This window comes from Gastrolobium bilobum, unplaced genomic scaffold, assembly GCF_033153095.1.
Source record: "Gastrolobium bilobum isolate Gb01-03AN ecotype WA unplaced genomic scaffold, APGP_CSIRO_Gbil_v1 utg20666, whole genome shotgun sequence".
Taxonomy (NCBI): domain Eukaryota; kingdom Viridiplantae; phylum Streptophyta; class Magnoliopsida; order Fabales; family Fabaceae; genus Gastrolobium; species Gastrolobium bilobum.
Window position 1 is genome coordinate 226,203 of NW_026897301.1, and position 23,326 is coordinate 249,528.

The 23,326-nt window shown below is 33.5% G+C and overlaps 2 protein-coding genes across 2 annotated transcripts; one reads left to right on the top strand and one right to left on the bottom strand.

Moving 5' to 3' along the window:
- Positions 1-263: 263 nt before the first annotated feature.
- On the bottom strand, positions 264-9,997 carry LOC133305789 (single-strand DNA endonuclease 1-like). Its single transcript, XM_061506029.1, has 14 exons — positions 9,930-9,997; positions 9,656-9,813; positions 8,236-8,297; positions 8,003-8,130; positions 6,256-6,307; positions 6,055-6,127; positions 5,876-5,949; positions 5,351-5,410; positions 5,097-5,190; positions 4,728-4,827; positions 1,972-2,054; positions 1,721-1,821; positions 1,278-1,408; positions 264-771 (listed from the first exon to the last, which is right to left on the bottom strand). The coding sequence occupies exons 1-14, from the start codon at positions 9,995-9,997 to the stop codon at positions 264-266; spliced, it is 1,692 nt and encodes a 563-aa protein (XP_061362013.1).
- Positions 9,998-21,025: 11,028 nt separating this feature from the next.
- On the top strand, positions 21,026-22,484 carry LOC133305784 (transcription factor bHLH131-like). The gene is made up of 3 exons (XM_061506025.1): positions 21,026-21,043; positions 21,128-21,367; positions 22,083-22,484. Exons 1-3 carry the CDS (start codon positions 21,026-21,028, stop codon positions 22,482-22,484), a joined length of 660 nt encoding a protein of 219 aa, XP_061362009.1.
- Positions 22,485-23,326: the final 842 nt, after the last annotated feature.

Sequence of the window (23,326 nt, forward strand, 5' to 3'; positions counted from 1 at the left end):
CATATTTATTGATATTTTACCTTCTTTCTCACCTACAATACTCTCTTTTTCTTTTTTCTTCCAATTTTGTGAAGAAAAAAGAATATAAAAAATCAATAAATATGCACCAAAACACGATTATTTCCATTAAAATAACGCGTTCATTAAAAAGACATATTTTTTCCTTATTTTATATAAAGGAATTTTATAACCATTATGAAATTTCAAAATTTTATTACGCTAATGAAAATATGTTTTTATATTACAAGTGCAAGCATTGCTGTTCAATGGATTTCATTTCTAATACTTGCCAAGAACAATCTCAGCTCCTTTGCTTTCTCCGTGTGTTCAGGTGACATGTCATTTTCTGAATCACTCAAATTAATCACTTCAATATGGTCACTTGATTGCTGACATTTTGAGGAAGAATGGGAATGCTTAACTGGTAAAGGGCTGAGAAGATCTATGACCTCATTTTTATCTACATTGGAGACAGCCTCATTGCTAGATATGTTGTTAATATTCTGAACCAACCCATTATGTTCTGTGTCATTTGGAATCAACAGATTAGCTTCAGCCACAGCAGTTGCTAATATCCCTCTTGAAGAATCAGAAGGATCGAGGTTGACTTGGTCTTCCAGATTATTATCAAACAACAAATTCTGAAGTTTAAGATCAAGCTCAGTCACAGATAACATAGTTTCCTTCTTCTTTGGTCTTCTTTTCTGAATATTTTGTTTCTTCCGTTGAGCTTTCTTCTCCTCAAACTCCACAATCTTCTCAGGACAGGCACTGTAGATGTTTCATGATGATAATATATATTAATGTCACAGATGACAAACTTCAATGTAGTAGAAAATTTACTGAAACTTCTTTGGGTGCAGAACAGGAAGTACATTCTCAGATTAGCTTCTTAACCATTATTGCTCAAGAAGTTCAACAACAAACACTTTGGGGGAAGCTTAAATACTTGGAAAATTTTAATGAACAGGAATGTTTATTCTTATTTAGATAATAATTGGCACTACAAAAAACAAAATATAGATTTCTATCCTAACCTGCGCTTCTATCAGAAAGGCACTCTAAGCAAAATGTTATCTTATCCAGCCACCAGCCTTATTGAATTTGAGTTGTTTAAATAGATATTTGGCATAGATGCAGCAATAAACTTTGTATTACAGCCCTAGTTGTATGCAAAAATCAGCAAAATGTACATTTGATGAGAATCAGATAAATTGCAATGCCTTTATGTCATTTAGGGAATAAAGCAAGTTCATCTATTACATAATTTGCATTACCTTTCTAAAAGATCTGCAGGTACTATTGAAGTTTCAAGTCCATCCATTTCTTCCCAAGAAACCTCATAGCATTCTCTGCCTTGAACTCTTCGGCTCTTGATGATTTCTGACACAGGACACTTCACGGGGATCTGTAATAGGATATATTATATGAAATAAGAGGGATACATCTTTGTTAAAAAATAAGGAGCCCATACATACAATTCATGTTCACTAATATGATAAAAAAAAAGGTATTAGAGAAACTGTATGAATGACAGGGTAACCCTGGTTTATAGATGATATAATGAATGTGGTAGAAAGTAATGACTACAAATCAATGATCATAGAGCCATTTTTACACACTGCCAAATTCTGAAACTCTGCTACCTACTTAAATAATGAACAAGTGAAAGTGAACGTAAGTTATTCAAATGTGATAGGATTCAAAACATGAGCAGTACCTCATGTAAAGGAAGGTTCAATCCGACTTCAGAAGAAGTTAACCGCAAATTTGCAAATCTTCGTAAATCTCTTTCGGCTATACTTGGAAGGATATACCCATCTATTTCATGAAATGTCAATCAGCTTCACAAAATAACCCCCAAAATTGCAGCCGAGAACTAGCACAGCACAATTTTATATTTCAAACTTCTAAGGATTCTGAGTTGGATAAGGATTAAATATAAACTCTATAGTTTGTTACATTAAGAACCTGTTTTCTCTGTAGTCCACTGAAAGAATTCAGCACATATCTGCTGGAGTTTAATACGTTGAAATGGATATTGAGCAAGAACCCTACAGGGATGAGTCAAACTTTGAGTAGCTGATAACAATAGTGTACAATTTATGATCCATATCTAATTCCTCAGACTACACAAAATATAAAATTCCAATTACAAATCTCAGAAGCTAAGTTAAATTTCAGCTAAATGCTTGGTACATGTAACTGCTTCAGACGGACTTCATATCAGTTTTCAGAAGCTCTGATTGGACTGCATATTCCGTTCTATGATATATGTCTAAATCCTGGAGAGTAAGCTTTACCACCACTCTCTATTAAACCCCCGACTAGCGAAGGTAGGGGTAAAGAGCAATCTTTGTATACAATCTTACTATTACATATTTACAAAAAGGCTGTTTTCGGATTCAAAACCCTGACCTTTTTCAATCACAGCCAATTTTACAACTACTCCATACTCCCCTCTTAGAGAGTAAGCTTTACCCCCTTAAAAAAATAGTTAAAAGTTTTTTTTATTTGAAACTACAACAAATCTCCTCCCAATCAAATGTTTATGCCAACAATCCATCAACAGTAAGATAACCAAGTTCCCCGGTTCTGATGGATAGTCAACATATAATTCCTAGTGAATTAAAGGTAAGAGTTACTTGATAACTTGGTGAAGATCCCTTGGCTCCTTTGATGTGTGGGTTCGGCCTTCAAGGCCAATTTTGTGGAAATTGAGACTTTGAATTGTTTGATGGTTATTATAAGGATTGTTAAGTATCAAATATTATATGGACTGATTGTCTCATAAATTGTTGATCATGGAATGCCAATGAAAAGGGCTAAGTACCTAAGAGCTAAATTGTGGGTTTAAAATGTGATAAGGGTTTAATGACCCTAATTATGAGTATAATTGATGTGTACTACATAATGAACACTCCATAATCTAATTAGGACTTCATAGAGTGTGAAAATCTCCTTTGATTTCCCTTGGGCATGTCTCCGCCACATGCTTGAAATGGAACTTGAAATTAGTTAAATTGTTTAGTGGTCATGACGAGTAACTTGTGGGCTAAGTTAAGGTAGTATAGTTCCTTGGGTATTGCTTTTGAAAGCATGAAAACTCTATGGCCCTATGCATATGTTTCGGCCTCGCTGGGAACAAATAGGGTATGTTTGTGTTTAAGGGTCATTTGAATAATACCTATGATAAATGGAATATGTTGAAGTGTTTGAAAACTAAGTGGGCTTTGTTGGCCTCTAAATGATTAAGAATATTTGAATTGAATTCCTACTCTAGCTCTATATCTAAAGATTCTGAGCTCGTGGGTCAAGCATTGGTGGAGGATTCTTGCTTTCTTGCAAAACAAGTAAGCGGTTGTGTAAGCTTCGAGAGGTAAGCTCTCTGTTTAAGGAATACTCCTCTCTTTGTATGCTCCACCATGGTCAAGTGGGACTATGGTTGGTATAACTGTATGACTGTAAGTCTAATACCTGATATAGGTGAATTCATATAGATATGTATGATAAGATGATGTGATATGTATATATAGTTCATAGCCATTGAATGTATGTGCGTTGACTAATCCACTGGAGGATCTAAGCTCTTGGAGGTCGCTGCATACATGTGGTGATTATCCCACTGGAGGATCTAAGCTCTTGGGAGTCACTATCACATGTTGACTAATCCACTTGAGGACTTAAGCTCTTGGAGGTCACATATGTCTGATATGATTTGATATGTTCAGTATATGATGTATATGCTATGCTTTGTATCTGACCCTTCTTTCAGGAAGTGGGCTCAGGGATAGGGAATACTTTATAAATCCTGAGCTTACTGAGATTCTTTATCTCACCCCTTTTTGGGGACATGATTTTAGGTGTGCAAACCGTGGAAGAGCCCTCTCAGGTCAAGGACGTGATACAGGGATAGTCGAGCAGTTGTTTGTTATTAGATGGCCTTATTTTGAGTAGCTGGCCGTATTTTGTATGACTATGTTCAGTATTCATTTTGAGGTCATGATGTCTAATCGTATGTTGTATATGGCATGTATATGTTTTGAGAGACTAGCATGTCATGATGTTTGTATGTTTGAAGTCTCATGCATATATGCATGCATTCATTCAGTTAGTTGCATGTGTTCGTAAAATGTATATAATATGATATGTCGAGATGATAGAATGTTTAGTGGCATGGAGCCAATAGGGATTGAGCCCATGGATGGGTCTTGTGTCCTCTGATGTACGAATTATGTATGCATGTTCTGTATTGGACTTTTCTTATTGGCAGGAATTGTTTAAAGAGTGGGATTTATTCCCTGGATGGTCCAGTTTACAGAGGAGATGTTGTCTGTTTGATTCTGTCAGGGTTGACACTTGTTATCATACCTTGATAGTCTTGGACCATTGTTTATGGTTACAGGATTGATAAGTTAGTAAAAGGAAAAGGAAAAAGTTAACTCACAAAGTTACGTAGGTTAACAGTGAGACTTTTATGTACAACTTCCGCTTTTGCATGTTAATTATGCTAAGTTTTAGTACCATATGTATGTTAACTAACCGGCTCGAGACAGGGATGTTACAGTCATCACAGGCATGGGAAAAAATCACCAGAATATTGTATATAGTATGACAAACATTAAAATCCATCAAAACTAAAAGTCTTGACCCCACCTTGATATTACTTTATGGTACACATGCAACAAAGGAACTGGAAACAATGGACTAAATGAAGATAAAGCTACCTCTGCACCATATCTGAATCTGCTGCGTGGCATTTTGGCTTCATGTAAGCACTAATCACTTGCACAATGTTATCATCCCTCTGTAAATTATTCCCACCTCCTGCATGAATACGAATACTGATAAATTTCTTGACAATAATCCTTAAAAACAATTTAAAATTCTTCTTTGTTAAAATATTAAGAGCACTGTCATATACTTTGGACATTTAAATAGTCTCTAAATTTTCTGAATTTAAAGTTTATCTATAGTACAATTTTGAGTTGCATGTAAATGATTACGACTAAATCGATTGAAAAAAATTTCTTGACAAAAGTAACAGTTGTATAACAGTAAGCTAATGGAATTAGAATGTAATATAGATGATATACCTTTTCTTCTTTTCACCCATCCAAGTCCTTCAGAAGTAATTTTTTTAAGAACAAATTTGTCCCCAATTGATTTAACTATCTGACAAGCTGACTCCTTCAACCATAAAAAAATATTGCAAAAACATAAGCATCCATATAACATGTAATCTTCAGCTCTGGTAAACAACAAAGGGTATTTTTACCAAAAAAAAAACAAAGGGTAAAAAGCCAAAAAGGAGGTAATATGACCATGAAGGAAAGCATTCAGGACATACCGGACCCAGACCATGAACTCCTTGATAATAGTCGCTGCCAAGAAGTAAGGAGAGAGCAATCTAAAGATCAAAAGTTACTTAGTTACTGATTTTCACAAGTAAATGAACCCAATACCTTTGAATCAGCATATATACAAGAATGGAACTCTGTCTTACTAAAAAAATAATCACAAGCATGTATGCACGTTTCTGTATTCAACACCAGACATGGAAAACCATTTCCAATTCAAATAAAGGAAGATCAATTAGGCTGCCTTTACGGGGCAACATCTGCTTTGAAGCAGGCTTGTCAATTAGGCCGCCCATGATGACAGGAAATCATGAACTGGAAAGTTAAAATTAATTAAATCTAACTTTCTCTTTTTGGGCATTGACATGCATAAACCTAACTTATTTTCATTAAACATCACTGAACAATGAAAGATCAGCTATCAAACAAAACAAAAAAAACAAAAGTAAATTAAAAAAAAATAGAAGCAATCATTGTGATTCTTAATTATGTTGAAAAGTCAATCAGAAATTTACCAATGAGTCCCTTCCAAATCCAAGTTTTCTTTCAATGTCTGCCATCTCATAACAAACAACATATCCTCCATCTCCTAACTCATCAATAAAAAAACTCTTTATAAGTCATATGAACGAATATAATTAATACAAAAGTACAAAACAAATCCACCAATAATAAAAAAAGGTGATCTACTCACCGAGACATATATCCCTATACACAGTCCTTGCACCAAAAAGGAATATATCTGAATCTTGACTGAAACATCCATCCTACCACAATTACAATGATAATAGGTTAGCCAACAATGATAATAGCATAAGCATTCCATGAATATCAGATAATTATAAAGTCAAAAAGAAAAAGATTTTGCCGGAAGATAAGCATACACAGTGCTTACACATAATAATTCAAAGTTCAACAAAGCACACTGAGCTTCAGCTTCTTCAATCCTGAATTTTGGAAAAGAGCAAGACTGTTATGCATGGAAAAACAGAGGAACCCAAGGGCTTCAAATTATACACCAGAAAACAGAAGAAAGGCAAGCAGTTGGGTTAATTGGTTGGTTGCTTCAGTCAGTTAGGCAGTTAGAAGGGTTATTAGTTGGGGGCTCGATGGTTAGACAATTCAGTCTCATGTTTGTATATAAGGGATATACCACTCTATTAAGAGTATCTTTGGACAGAATTTCAGTTAGACTGAGAGTACTCAATTGAAAGGGAGTGTCCCTTGTGAAGAGATTTCATCTCTTGTATGTTTATTTTCTTTCCATCAATAAAAATCATTCCTTCCTACCTTTTTCTCTATTATCTCTACTCCATTACTATACATTCAGCCATCTAGAAATCCAGAGCCGTAACAAAGACACTATTAGTTCAAATCAGTACAGCATCTTCTTTAATATCCTGAAATGCTACTTTTTCAATCAACTATTAAAAAGAAGAAAAACCAGATAATATCTATTTCTAAATATGGGGTTAGTACTAATACTACGTTTACAATAAGACATCAAGAACATTTTTAATGTTTATATACAAGCATACTGCATACCATATTGTTAGAGAAATATAAAATCCTTAATGTAACATCACCTAACAGCTTAAACTTTTGGGTTGAAATGGTTTTTTATATGGTATCAGAGCCCCGGTGTCACGGGTTCGATCCTCACAGTCTTCCATTTAATTAATAATCAATTAAGTCTTATAGAGTTTCTTAGCATAGGTAGGTGAACTTGTGCATTGTCCATCCTTCAAGCCCAATGGACTTTCATGTGAGGGGGCGTGTTAGAGAATAGTATAAATCATTGAAAAGAGCTTCACTTAACAGCTTAAATGATGGAACCTATTTTTATAAAACTGAAAATGATGAAAACATAAATGGAGCCAAACTCCTTACAAAGATAAAATACAGAAAATAAACCTAGAAATCTCAACTCCCAGAGATCCCCAATTTCCCCATAAGCCAATACTGAATTCATGCATATCTACACTACACACATTGCCTACCTTTTATCCTATACTTCAAGAATGTTCTAGAATAGTTTCCATAACAAGCTAACTAATTCACTAATTTTCAGGCCTATGGCCCATCATTAAACTTTTGGTTTGAATTGGTTCTTTACATGGTATCAGAGCCTCGGTGTCACGAGTTCGATCCTTACCGCCTCCATTTAGTTAATAATTAATTAAATCTTATAGAGTTTCTTAGCACAGGTAGATGGGCCTGTACAGTGTCCACCCTTCAAGCCCTGTGGGCTCTCGTGTGAACAGGCATATTAGAAAAATATAATACTATTAATGTAACCTCACCTAATAGCTTAAGCTTTTAGGTTGAATTGGTTTTTTGCACATACATTACTGAGCACCTTGTATCTCTTATAATGAATCAGTGCTCTCATATGTACCACTATATAAAAAGAAAACTTGATAGTCCAGCTAACAACTGTTCTGCAATCAACATGGTAACAGCAAAAAGCTTCCTTCTTGAATTATTTATTATTATTATTATTATGATTTTATCAATTTACAAACAAATTTCCATTTTGTATTCAATTTAAGAAAAATATATTTTGATATCAACTATTACCAGACATTGTGAGAGCACTCTTGAAAGCAAAACACTGAACCTTAACTTCAATTGAATATTACCCATTCAAACAAGAGATGCCAAGAGCCATCCCCAAGACTTTAGCCTCTTTTATCATGCAAGAAAATTCAGACCCCATGTTTCTCCGTAATGATGTCACTTTCTGCAAGTCAGTTTCATTTTGTGCTACCTGCATAATTATTATTGACTAACTAAAGTTAGTATAAAAGAAATTAAGAAAAGGAAAGAATATATGAGAGACGGCAAAAGAAAAAAGTATGAGAGAGCTACCAACCTCCTTTCCAACGTTTAAGCGTCGTCTATAAGTTGATAATTTAATGGCAGGAATTGACCCATCTACCAGACATCAAAGATTACTCATAAGGAAGGAATATAAAAGAATAGTGAAAATGCAAACACATTCAAAAAGAAAATAAGCAGAATGAACGGTAATAAAAACATCAACAAGAAAGAACAAAACTACCCCCTATGACTAAGTTTAAGTCAATGACATACACAAAAAATTTCAATTAATAAAGCTAACTTGGGCTGATAGGGTAATATGAAATGGCTGATAGGGTCATATGAAATGTATTACATGTATTCTTTTATTTGATTGTGTCAATCGAACCATACCATATCATAGGGATTGAGATGTGACAATTAAAAGGACCAAAGCTCATGCAAATAATAAAAGTTGGGTGTTGAAAGTTGATAAAGAAAAAAAACATTTCAGAGAAAGCTTATCCAAAAAGCTTAGGCCTATATCTCTAACATTTTGTAATTCTTCTGAGCATTGTATTATACTCACTTCCATAGAACCATAAATTGTTACTTCTGCTTCATGATCAACTAGCTCACCTGACCCTATACATTTGGATGGAGAAGTTTGGAAGGAAAAGGAATAAACAGATAATTTTTCATTTATAAATTGAGCGAATAATAAAATGTTGATGAAAGTGGATAAGGGATGATTGGAAAGTTACATAACAATCAATCATTTTGTTCTTCTCATTTGAACAATTCTAACATAAGGAAAATGCTCACTTAAAGTGAAAAATTCCTCCTGGACACTTCCCTCCTCCTACCCCAAGGACATCCCAGGCTCAGTATAGGTTTTGCTGAATGCTTTTCAATACTAAGCCTATCCAGCATATGCACAAGCAGCACAACACCAAACGCTCACAATCTCAAGAATAAGCCACTTCACTATATATATAGATATAAAAAGTTAAAAACTGACTTAGAACAAATTGTCTCAGCATTCCTAAATTATGCCCACGACTTTTATAACCAAACTATCAGATCTAACGCCAATCACCAACCACCACAATAACAAATACATATAAGCATAGTTGCATACATACCATCACTTATTCCAACAGTCTAAAGTGATCGGTTTCAAATCTAACCATAAACATAAGTCACTCAGTTTGTCCATATTTCTCACAATTGAACTACCCTGCACACACTATACTAAATGCTCACTAGTAAAGACTAAATAGGTGCAAACAGAGCTACTCAAATTTCCAGTTTAAAAGTCTCTGTCACACAGTTACAGAAAAATCACCTCTTTCTAACAACCAAACACATCACTTATGGACACACTTTTTTTATTCTGTTTTATCTAAAATTCCATAAAACTGAAAGCTAATTTTCACTTCTCGAACCGAGTAAAACACTGAAGAGAAGAGCAAAACACAAAGGGAACAAACCTGCAACGAAAATGACACTGCAATTCAGTGCAATGAGTGCTCTGAGTCGATGAAAGAGTCCTCTGAGGTACACTTTCTCCTTCAAAGAGGCGTGTGACTTGCTCACTTTCTGAAGCTGCACCATCCAACACGACAGATCCACGCACACCCTCTTGTTCCTGAACCCAGAATCCAACACAGACCCACGTCAATTCACCAAAAGAGGAACACAATTCCGCAAGAAAAAACAGATTTTTGATTGGCAGACGAGAAAGTAAGGGAAAATTTGCGTAACTGGAGATGGTTAAGGGGAACCGTTTTCTTGCACGATTCGAGCACATCCCACAAATTCTTCACTCCCATGAGAATGGAGAATAAGACACAGAGATTGTTCTACCAGAGAGGGAAAATGGAGAGTTTTGATTCAAGTTTCAAAGTTTGAAATCGAAATGCCCTTCGTAAAACGACCTCGTTTTCATATCTATGCTGCAACTCTTTTTTTGGTGGTTAAAATACATGATTGGTATCTATAATTTAACCAGATATAGGTTTTGTCTCCTAATATACAAGTTTTGTTATAAGTTTCCTAGACCTGATAATCTTTAAAAAAATGGAAAATGTCGTTAAATTAATCCCAACCGATAATTTTGGTTATGAGAATCACATATTAAGTGTCAAGTGGTTAATATATTATTATATATAATTAGAGGTGTGAAAATGAATTTGATCTGTGGATCAACTAGTCAATCCATCACATCTCATCCTGCTTAAGGATGGGTTAAGTCGGTTAGTATACAAGCCGCGGTGGATTAACCCGTCGGATTAAAGTCTCTTCTTTTTTTTCTTTCTTTTACTTTTTCTTAAAATATGATTTGGTGACTTGGGTTAGATGATTAGTTTCTCAGCTAAAGTTCTAAATTTCTAAACCCTAGTCAAGTCGTCAATCTCCCTATGTGACTCTCTTTCTTGCTTTAGATTTAATATTGCAACCTCTGTGAAAGATCTGCGACTCAATATTGTTACCGACCGTAAGATTTGTAACCTGCAACTGTGGGTGAGCCGCATTCGCAGCTAAACACTTTATTTTCTACTACAAAAGGTTTAAAGCATTTGCACCCTAGTCTTTTGGCGAGACGGGTTGACCTATTTTGTCACCTCTAAGGCAATCATATCATATTTTTATCTATTATTTATCAATTGTTTGATGAACTAACATCATATGATAAGTTTATCATGTTGGCTTTGTTTATCCTGCCTACAGCAAGATAAACTATCCCAAGGAGAAACTCAAGTTAGAAATGGATATGATGGAATAACAATTTTCATATTCATATCATCCCAAATGTATTTTTTCTTTTCTTCAATAAACTTTGTTAGGCACGTGAAGATTAGTCTTTCCCATCAACCAGCCACTATTGTTGCCGGCTATTGGCCGCCTCTACCATCCACTACCGTCACCACCATCCATCATTTACCTCACTATGAACTACCAACTATCACCATTGTCATCAATTATTATCACCCCTAACCACCAAGCACCAACCACCATTGTCAACACTTGCTACCATCACAATTGCAACCGACTCACCAGCACCGCCACCGACAATTCTTTATCCCCTGTTCTTACCTTTAGTTGTATTTTTCTTACCACCAAATTTACCACACAAAGAGGTTCACGCCATGTCCAAGTTGTAATCAAAGTTTGTTAAAATGATAGCTAGTTGTATAAATTTTAAGTAATAAATAGATAGATAAATTTTAAATTATGTCCGTGTTACCCACTTATAATACAATTGCTATGCAATTTCACAATCAATTATATCAATCACACAAGTACGCAAGTGCATGTGTCACAAGTAATAATTGGATGTGTAAGTCCAATATCGTACCCACGGTGATTTAGTAAAGCTATGACTCTAAGTGAAGCAATAAAAGTAACAATAATAATTTTTGTTTTAAATTAAACTAATGACTAATGATTAAACTAAGCTAAGACTATTGATTAACTCGGTAAACAATTAAAAAGATAAGTTTCAAGTATTCAAAGATAGATTGGGATCAATTTTCCTAATATTGCAATTTCACCAGAATGCAACAACAATGCTATACCAATCATCCATCATTAATCAGAACACTTATGTATGCAAGGGCTCTCACCAACAGTACATGTATACTAGTTCTCATATTTCTATTACCAACATAGTTATGAATCCATTACGTGCAAGTTTCCTAATATTTTATGGTGAGAATGATCTCTCTACCCACTATTAACCAATTTAATTAGTTAATCCACAATGCTTAATAACTTTTCCAGGTTCACCTATATCTCTATAGCCCAAACCCTATAAATCTTGCAGCTCTCTTGATAAGTCAACAAGATTAGAGACAATTTAACACTTTATTAAATAACTAATGGAAGATTACATAGCAAAGTTTAGGCAAACTAATTACATCATAATACGGTACTTTCTCACCTAATTATAGACAATTTAGCTCATATTTGAATAAAAAGAAACAACAAAGAAGGATAAAGATTTTATAGAACTAAGATAAAATAAACAGAGACGTTGTTGTAGCTCTGCTCTTGCAGCAACCGCTGGCTACGCCACCATCCACCGTCTCTCAGATGTCGAAGTAGTGCATGGATCAATCGGATCTAGTGATCTCTCTACTGGACCCTAGCCTCACCCTTTGATCTATTGGATCTCTCTCAACGAACCCTCCATACCCCTTAAGTGTTTTGCGAATTCAAAACCTTCTTCTCTCACTAAAATTCTACCAAAAAAACTCTCTTGGACGTGTGTAGGCTATATTATATAGAACGTGGTGACTTGGGCGCTAAGTAGCTCTTCAAATCTCTCAGAATAAGCTTCCAATCTGATCTTGATTTGAAAAGATTCTGATCTCATTTGTTGAAGTTACAACTCTGCTGAGATACTTGCCTAATTTAATACATAGCATGTTAACTTGGGCGCTAAGTAGCTATTCAAATCCTTTAAAAATAATCTTCCATTTTGATCTTGTTTTGATTGAAGAATCTGTCTTTATTTGTTGAAGATACGGTTTATTAAGATGCAGAGCATGAACACTTGGATGTTAAGCAACTCCTTTCCTTTATTGAATTAGGATTCCAATGGCTAGTTATTGTTGATGTTATCAATGTACTGTTTCACTTAAACCCAAGTGTTACAACTCTATTTTTCCATGCTACAGCTTCGACCTGCAACTCAACAACAGAGATAGTGAATTGCTCTAGCACTCAAAATAGCATCAAATATCAACACTTAGAACATTTCTCATTCAAAACATAAATAGACCATATTTATGCAATACTCATGTAATTCTGAAGGAATTATGCATTTATATAGCACCAAATCATCAAATATAAGTCTAAAAAAAACTCTCCATAGGAAGGTTATCAACAATACATAATCTAATCTAAGTTTCACTCATGTTCTATTCTTCAATTAAATATATCTTCAAATAAAACCATTTACCCAAAAAAAATTATTTACTTAAATTAAAGTGGAAGTGTAAAGAATGGGTGATACTGATATAAAAATCTCAATTTTTTTACCAACACTTGGAATCAACTAGTAAGAGGTTGTTTTAGCTTAATTAGTGGTCTTAAATTCAAGTCTTTAGTCTGTGTGAAACACTTAGTAGGGATAGCTTAGACATTGTTGGGTCCTACCTGGCTCGACCAAATTAGTCGACCAATCGACAACCGATGGAGAAATCTAAAAAATAAAAAAAATCTCAACTTTTTTTATGATCTCTCATTTCTTTCTGTAGCTCTGATACACTGTGACAAGACAAAGATGGCTAGACGAAGCCATAATTGTATTGAATTAATATATTGAATTTAATGTATTATATTAATGACAATAATTATATAGAAATAAATGTAATTAATTTTTTTCGTTGTTGTTCTTTTGTAAAGATACATGCATATACATATGAAGGAGAGCAACATGCATACTTTTTTTTACTCCAAGAAGTGGGAAATATCCTGATTGTGCTATTTGAGATTTCAATTTTTTAAAGGGTTAAGAGAAAGATATTTTTCTAATCTCGATTGATTTTGTAGCTATATTAATCTTTTTCGTGGTAATTTTTTCCATGATAATAGAAGATAACTTTATCTCTTGAGAGAGAAGAAAATATTAAACCAAAACTGAATAGAACCTTCAAGTTGTGTTAATAAATATAATATACATTTAACCCAACTCAAATAATTATCTTCTTTAACATTTTTGTTTTTATAATATGTGTGAGTGGTTGATAGATCTCTCACTAAAAGATCTATTTGTTCCATCCAAAATGAGAAAATTAGAAAATGCAAGGTTGAAGCCAAAAGAAGGGAGTTTTAAAAGATTCCACTTAACTAACAATTGCCACATCAACGATCCAATGAATGTAAGTATACCAAAAGCATGAAGTCACACCAAGAAGCAACAACTTACACTGTCAAGAAAAGCTAATATAATACCTCATATATTTAAAATATAATATTAAGTGCCTAATTGTGGTTTAGAGGGTTTATTTAGCAAAAATCTTGAGTTTCGGGTGAAATACTCATTAGGGGAAAAACAGTAAATTACCAAATACATGACCTAAATCTGTAAAATGATAACTCTAGATATAATTTGATAAAAATAATACTAAAAATGGATTCAGTATGAATTTTGGAGTTGATAGGTACGTTTTGAGAGAATTGGTGAATAGTGATATTTACCGTGTAAAATCCTGCGGTATAATTTTATCGAAAAACGTGAAAAATGAAATTAATGTTCTGGGAATTAAAAATATGTGGAGTTTGGATTAAGTGGATTATTTTTGAATTAAGTGAAGATTGTAGGGTTAAATTAGAGCCTGTTTGGATCCTCTTATTTTTAAGCTAGAAGCTACTTATAAGCTAAAGCTAAAAAAAAGAGCTTAAAAAAATAAGCTAAAAGCTGTTTGGAAATTACATAAAAGTTTTAGCTTAAAAATTACTTAAAAGCACATATTTCAAGAAAATTATCTCTTTCTATCTTTATCACTCTTTATTTTAAAAAAAAGCACACAATTCAAGAAAAACAGATAAGAGCTTAAAAAAAAGCTCCTCCTAGGAGCTTTTAATTTTCAGCTTTTTTCTTCATTATAAAAAAAAGAGCTTTTCGTTATAAGAGCTTTTCCCAAAACCTGTTTGGCCTAGCTTATGCTTATAAGTAGCTTGTAGCTTAAAAAAGAGAGGATCCAAACAGGCACTTAGTGCGTTAAGTGAAAAGATGACGTGTGGGACCCATTTTGAGTCACTTAAATGAATAAGATACGTGTAAACTCATTTTGTGTTATTTTCTGTTTCCTGGCAGCATTCATTTCCAGCCCTTCTTCTTGAGAAAATGACCCACCATTGTTGTTCGGCAAAGGAAATGATTTCAACTACACATCCACTTCTAGGCACATTTGGCCTTAACCCTCAACATCAAACTTGTTAGTCTCCTTCTTGTGATCATCTTTCATGTTAAGAAATCTTATTGAGAGTGAGTGTATGAGGAGATCATTTTCTTGAAGTGGGTGATGGTTTTGAGTTTTTCTTGGGTGTTTGAAGCTTGTTGGACTTGATTTGGGGCTTGAAACTTCATCCTTGAGGCATTAGGAAGACATTGGTGGTAAGTATTCTTGGTTTTACTTGAGTTTCATGGAAATCATAAATTTTGTGCCTTCTTGAAAAAGATGAGCGAATAGGGGCTATTTTAGTGTGTTTAGAGAATTATTCATGTTATAAGTATGTGCACATTGATGAATGATTGATAAAACAATGAGTTGAAATTATGGTTTTGATGGATTGAGTTTAGAATTGAAAATTTGCTTGAAAAAAAATGATGCATGTCATGTGTTTGAGGAAATGTCTAAATGAGATATTGTTAGTTGTTAGGTGTTTAATTTATGGAAATGATTAAATATTGGTGAGAAATTGAAAAAGGAATAATAAACCTACCTTATGCACATTTCGGTCAACATAAGAAAATTATGTGAGGGATGTATTCAATTGCATTTCATTATGCTTGTATGTGACGGAAATTAGTGGAATGTGAATTAGTTAATTGGAAATAAGAAAAAGTATCATGGACCTTTGATATGCTATGCTTCGACTTTAATGAAGAAAGTGGAGGAAAAATCCTTGTGTTGTCTTGTTGGGAAGTTCAAGTTGTTTTGCTTTTCTTGTGCGTTATCAAGCATTCGATTGATCATGATGCATTGATCATGTAGGTTGCCTCTCACGGATCCCTTAGAAGTGGATTGAGCTTGGAGCTAGACTTTGGAGAGCTTGATGTTGGGAGTTCTCGTTGAGGTAAACTTTCGTTGTCCGGGGTTAATCCCCTTGTGTGTTCCACCTTGCCCAATTAGGGGGTAGTGGTTGGATGTGTGCTCTTTGATAATTTATGATAGAATATGTACATGCATTATTGACATGTTGAATGACATGCGTGTGGCATGTTGTGTGATATTCTTTCTGTGATCTCTTGACAACAGATGTGATTGTTTGGACTTCCGCTGGAATAGGCTCCTTTGGGGAGTTTCGGTCGAGTTTTGTCGTGAGGCCATTTCTGAGAGTGATACTAGGGAGATCCAAACGTGGGACTTCTGCTGGATAGGTCTCCGTTGGGAGTTCCAGCCGGGTTTTGCCATGTAGTCGTCTCAACCATGGGAAAAACGCTAGGAAGATTCCCGGGAGTTATATGATGGGGTATTTGAACGAATCATTGTGTGGATGTTTTTAGATGTGAGCCCAGTGACTGATATGATTTGTATGTTATATTGTTCATATATTTATCATAGCATGCAATTGAGTGAGCCAGTGGTGGAATGACCCTCTATGACTCTTGGTTTACTGATAGATATATGTATATCTCACGTCATGTTTCGAGGCACCATTTCAAGTACTATTGATCATGTTGGAGTATCGGGAAAGAGGCCTGCTTAGAGGCGGAGATGGATATATGGAGTGCATATGGACTATATAGCATTTTGGATAGATTTCATTTGATGTATATTATAGCATTATTTTGTATCATGAACTTAGGTTATGAACATGGTATGCGTGTGGTTGTACTTGCCATGCATTGGTTGTTCATAGTTAGTTCTAAGTCATTTGATCATTGTTTGTATTTGGGTATATGTATATATATATCTCATATGTTATTTTGAGTTATTGGTGAGCATGGGAGATGTCCATTGCCACTTCTGATTATATTTGAGGTATTAGTATTGTGGCTTATGTAAGAATTATCAATTGAGGTATCATTGATTATGTATTTATATGGATAATGTAAATGATACATCTATGGGAGAATATATGCATGATGGAAGGGTCTTAGGCTTATTTTAGATGTTGGAGTGTATAATTTTGTTGGATGATAATTGAATAGGTACATGATTGAAAAATTGCCAAATGTTGAAAATATAAACAGAGTGTTGCCCAATATTCATATCTCATGTGATAGAATTGGATCTCTTCGTACTCTTGGAAGTTATAGAACTTTCTTTTAGCTTTCCAATGAATCCAAGTTTGTGTCAATTGGATAAGTATAACTTAAGTTATGAGTGAAATATCAAAGTAGGTTGAAATTTCTTATTTCGGTGTCTAGCTCTAGACTTGCGTCGCTTTTGGCACCGTGGTGGCGCCAAAAGCGCCACCAAATAGGGGGAAATGGTATCCTTGGCACTATTGGCGACGTTACACTGCTTCGTGGCGCTCTTGGCACCGAGCTGGCGCTATTAGCGTTGGGCCCTTGTGGGTTCAACACTCTTTTCTTAAAAAATTCATAACTTGAACTACGGTGCTCCAAATTGAGCACGATTTGAACCCACACGAAGCTAACGAAGAAATCTATAACATAGTAAGAGATGAGAACCATAGAGTAAGTATAGAATTCCTAGAGTAATAAAAAGGTGAAGGCATTTGGTGTTGAACATGAATAAAATGAATATTTAGCTTTGTTGGTTTATGGGAACCACTTAGCAACTTTAAACTCATTGTATGATGTTAAGCTATAACAATTATGTTCAGTAATAAGAATTTAGTTATGATCATAGTTCGTAAAATGATTTAATACAGTTGTTTCTAAAGTGAGAACGTTATAAAAAGAAAAAGTTTTCCAGCATTTTTAAATGAACTTTGTGATTGTAACTGCGCTTAATATCATAATTGATGATAACATTTTCGATACGTAACGGGGTGTTACAGCTAACATCACAACTGTTAAATCAAATCTCAAAAGGAAAGAAAATTGTTGAACCCTAAAGGCTACAAAGTTGAAAGTACTCTAGTTTTGATAATAACAAAGCACATACAAACTCAACATGTAAGCACAACTTGAAAGATAGTGCAACAAGTCCAAAATGGTGATAGAAGACCAAAACAATATGCAAAAAGCAAGGGATAGTTCACAATAGCAAAGTCAACCCTCAAGTCAAATTTTTAAAGTAAAATAAGGCTCAAAAGGTTCAAAGCATGAAGATGATTGAATTCAAGTGAAGACAAAGGCTCGCATAGTTAGAAATATTGTTTTGAGTCTTAGAAACTTAGAGAATGATTATTTTGAGCTTTATGTTAACATATTGCATTCATAAGTCATAAACTTGCATTTTAGGAACCTACATGTTTGAATCATACGTACAAGATTACACACACATATGGAAAGTTGTTGAATTGATGTTAAAAACATTCATGCATGTGTTAGAGGTCATTGGAAATCATTTAGAGTCGATTTCGATCGAAAACAATGAAAATATGATTCATTTGTTCTATTGTTAATCGATTATCACATAACCATGTAGCAGATTACATGAAGTAATCAATTACATGAACTCAAGAAAATATAATCAATTACAAACTCGATACTTAATCGATTACATTATACCAGATTGCTTAAACTCGAACTTAATGATCCAAATGGATGTCCAACGACTATAAACAACTAATACTTTCATTGGACACCTATATAAACATAAAATTAGGGATTCTAAATAAGTTAGAAGAAAAAAAACGGAAAACCCATAAAATTCAAGATTTACATCCATTTATGCTCATTTTGCATATTTTGAGAGAAAAACTCAATATTTTTCTATTCTTCATCTATTTCTTTGGTTTCTTTTGTAATTGTGAATATAAAGAGGCGACTATACATCTGTTTTTAGTTAGTTTGCTATTGTAATTCGAATTTGGTGAATTGGAGTGATCTTATAGCTGTATAGGTTGAAATTGATCAAGGTTGATTAAAGTTCTCGTAATATTCCAATTGTACATCGGTTTCTCAGGCACCGGTTGGAAGTTCTGAGTATAGTGGATTGTCGACCTCAATCTGGATGTATCCCTCTAGTGGTTTGAGGGTGAACCAAAATAAATCTTGGTGTTTGATCTTCTTAACCCTTATCTTTTTAATTTCCGATGTTAATTCTTTGTTTGTGGTGTTAATTACTTTGTTTTGAATATATTTTTGGGTTGGTAAGAGTTTGTTTTCTGATGTACCACGTTTTCTTCAAGTTTATTGTTAAAAAGTCTTGAAAAACAATGTTTCTTAGGGGGAAAGTAACCACAATTCACCCCCTTATGGTGTTAAGCCATTTTTGTTTTACAAAGAGATGTCAACCAAAAAGCAAAGGAGGAGCTACCTTCCAATTCTATAAATAGCGAGCCACTTGAAAGAAGAGGGGAATCAGTTCAAATTGGAAATAACAGTCCATAATAATTGTCTTGTCTTCATCTTTTTCCTCTCTAGTTCTTCGTTGCAGCAAAGTGGATTGAACACAATCTTCAATCAGTTGTTCCATATTAGATCCAAATTTTCTTTTCCAGTATCGTGTAACACCATCTCAACCTTCATTTCTCCTCTTATTATGGGAACCAAAAATATTTTACATCTATTATATTTTGTCTACAACTTTTGATAAATAGAAGAATTGGTAATTATTCTTTTATGACATTTGATAATTTTATTCAAGTTTGATGTTCCTTAAATGGTAGTTGCTTATTAATCTTTGAGAAGTACATATTTGTAAAACTTTTCCTAGGGATGATAATTCAGAACTCATTATAATCCTATATTACTTGTGTTGTGTATACTTGTACTATAGCACTTGTTGTACCTTTCTTACTCCTCATCTATTGTAGCAAGAATAAGCTAATGGTGGTTGGGTGTGCATGTTTGTGTGCCTTGCATGCAAGCTTGTATGTATGTAGGGGTGACAATTCAGTTATTGAGTCATGTTTTCAAATTCAATATGAACAAAATACCCTTAACACAAATACGGGATGAGTAACTATTAGTGTGAAAACCCTCGACACGAACATGACATGCTTACTACACGAGTTAACACGAATAAAAACTACCTAAAAACCTTAAATTAACGAATAAAATTGCATATGTAATTATTTAATTTAAACAGGTCAATACGAACATATTTTTTTCAGGACACTTTTTGGCCTACACAAACACGACAAGAATATGAATATGAGTTGATACGAACATGACAAATTCGTGTTGTATTGACGGATCATGTTAAAAATTATCACTCCTCTCTCTCTATATATATATATGTATATATTTGTGTATATATTTATGTATGTATCCAGGTGAGGTGAGTGTATGTGGCACGATAACTCTACCTGAACCAACCTATATTCGATCAATTTGAGTGGAGTTATAAAAAGGAACCCAGATCGATGGGTGAAGACTAAGATTTTTTAAAATCCAAATTAATCGGTAACCACACTTATAGGGAAAAAAGCTTAAATAATCTCTACTTAAAATAATATTTTCTTATTATAAGCTATATGTACATATTACTAAAATATTATTAAGAGACCTCCTAATTGCAATAACTTAAAAAAAAAAATTATTTAACAACAATTTTATGAAAATACCTTAAACAATAAAAATAAATAAAAGGATTCAAATTTAGGCTATCACGCAAAAAAGTTTGAATTTAATTGACCGCGCATGATTGTTTTAAATCTTTCAATGTACATTATGTTCTATTTATTTAGTAAACAAAATTTCATGCAATTGTTTATGACAACAACCTTGAAATTAAAATTGAAATCACACCTCTTTAAAATGCTATTAATTTTTATGATTATCTTCAGATTCGTCATTATTAGAAGACAAAAATTTCCTAATTTAATTAAATTGCAAAAACATGTTTTTGGATTTGTAATTAACTCCCTTATTAATTACTCATCAAGGAATATTCCCTTCTTATAAAGCAATGCAATTGTCGACAGTGTCCACCACAGGCAAACATCTCCAATTTTCGCTGCTTTGTGGTATTTGGCTATTTGCATTCAACTTGCCTCTTTTAGCATACAAGTTTCCATAGGAAGCAAATCAGTTCAATTCCATGGTTTTACTTGGACAGGTAATTAAGGTTATTACAAGTTCTTTTGTTTACGGTTACCTTAAATCTTGTTTTCCTTTTGTCCGTCGTGTTTTACTAAAACAGTTAGAGCAGTGCATGCAGCAAGGTCGAAGTTACTATAACTCACAAGCTCAAAGATTATCTCGGGCATCATTATTAGAGACATACCGTAAGACATGCCATAAGAGTTTATCAAAGCAAAGAACAAAGAAAGAAATCAGAGCGCAAGCTGCTAGAAAACATAGTGAAGCCGAAAAGAGACGTAGATTGAGAATCAACGTTCAATATGCGGTACTCCGCGATAAACTCCCCAACATACTCAGAGTAAGTATCATGACACTCAAAAGTATCAAGCAATTTATCATGCGTTCTGGTTCATTTTCCTCCTGTTGCATAAAACATCCCGATTTGTGGGGGTAGAGGTGAAGGTTAATTGTAAATAATCACATCCTTGTATTTTTGTAAAGGAAAAAAAAAAAACTATGATTTAAAAGGACATAAGTTGTATCTTTTTAGATAACAAAGTATGACCGGTCATACTTTGTGTAAATCTGAAAAGTTATTTTTTTCCTCTCTCCTCAATCACATCGCTGACGTGTAAAAGACACAATTTGTGTCCTTTTGAATGACGCACACTAAACCCTTTTGTAAAAAGGTTATTTTTTAAATTCCATTACCTTTCGCTTATACGGAACAATCTTGTTGTCATTCCAAGACTGGCCTTTAACCATGTCAAAGTGAAAATTCTCAATTTTTTTTGTGTGTATTTATAATTTTTTTAGGGTAGGAATAAGGGCCAATTGCATATAGCCTTATATTTATATAAAGAAACTGTTTTCTGAACTTAAACAAGTTACCTTCCGATCACCCGGAACAATCTTACGACTCCTAGACTCACCCTCCAATCATGTTCAGAGTGAAAATCCCCATTTTTTTGTTTTGTTATCTATTTATAATATTTTGGAACTAAATTTTTTGTCCTCATTTTGAATTTTGGTGACAATTTTGCTAAATTTAGATTTTGTTTGTGAACTAACAGAAGGACAAGGCATCACTACTAGGGGAGTCTATAAAGCAAGTGGAGGAGCTGTTGAACAATGTAGCAACAATTGAAGAAAATAGTGATGACCTAGAGGAGGAGAATGTGTTTCCTAATGTGAATGATGATTTGGCTGTGGAAAAATGCAATGATGAACAGGGTTTAGTAAAGGCCACGTTGAGTTGTGAGGATAGGCCAGGATTGATGCTAGCTATTTCAAGGGCGGTAGCGGAGGTAAAAGCCAAAGTGGTAAAGGCTGAGATGGTGATGATGGGTGAAAGATTCAAAAGTGTGTTGTGGATTCAGTATCCTGCAAATGAAAATGTTACCATGCTCAAGAGGGTTTTGAAGGTTGTCATGCAAAAGCCATCTTTTAAGATGAGGTCGCTTAATATTTCATAATTGTTTGTATTGTTTATTTCCGTTGTTCTTTTGATTTTGACTTGTAATTAAATGCTGAATCACTTAGGAGCTTGTAACAGCTATAAACAAGTTTTTTTCTAAGAAATAATGACTTTTGGGATTTTCTAAGGTTCTATCAATAGCTTCCCATTATTTTCTCTCATTTACCGTCTCTTTTTGCATGTAAAAAAAATCAGATTTTACCTTATATATGGATAATACTATGTTCAACTTCAATATTTAGCGTAGTCCACGAGATTAGCTGGTGGCAGTGCAATTTATCTAATAAAATCTTAAAACTTTCAGACATGTGGGGGAAAATAATTCAAATATATATATATTTATAATTCTTTTAATTAAAACCATAATTAATGTTAGCATAAATTTATATTAATTATTTTATGTATTATATACAGAAAAAATTTCATTTTCACCCCTTGTATTTTATGGTGTATCACAAGATTTATTGTGGTTTCAGATTTATCACTCAATATACAGTCATACCCATTATGGTTGAATAAATTTATCATTTAACTTCAAGTGATTTCAACATTCACTTATACTCATTAATGTGGTTACAAAAATTAAAAATATATCACTTTAACCCCCTTTTTTGGTCTTATAAATATAAAATTCTTTATTTTCTTTATTTTTATTTTATATAATTATGATATTATCGAATAAACATTTTTTTGTGTGGTATCAAATAAACTTTTAAAAAATATTAATTATTAAATATTAAAACATACTTAAATTTATTTATTTTGAAATCATTTTTAAAACAATCTTGATTTTTTTATATACTTTAGATTAAAAATATTATTTGAAATAAATTAAAGACA

Coding starts and splice junctions, on each gene's coding strand:
- LOC133305789 (XM_061506029.1), bottom strand. CDS start 9,997: ATGGGAGTGAAGAATTTGTGGGATGTGCTCGAATCGTGCAAGAAAACG. Junction 5,950..6,054: donor GTATAGGGATATATGTCTCG/GTGAGTAGATCA, acceptor TTGATGAGTTAG/GAGATGGAGGATATGTTGTT. Junction 2,055..4,727: donor GATTCAGATATGGTGCAGAG/GTAGCTTTATCT, acceptor TCATCCCTGTAG/GGTTCTTGCTCAATATCCAT.
- LOC133305784 (XM_061506025.1), top strand. Junction 21,368..22,082: donor AACTCCCCAACATACTCAGA/GTAAGTATCATG, acceptor GTGAACTAACAG/AAGGACAAGGCATCACTACT.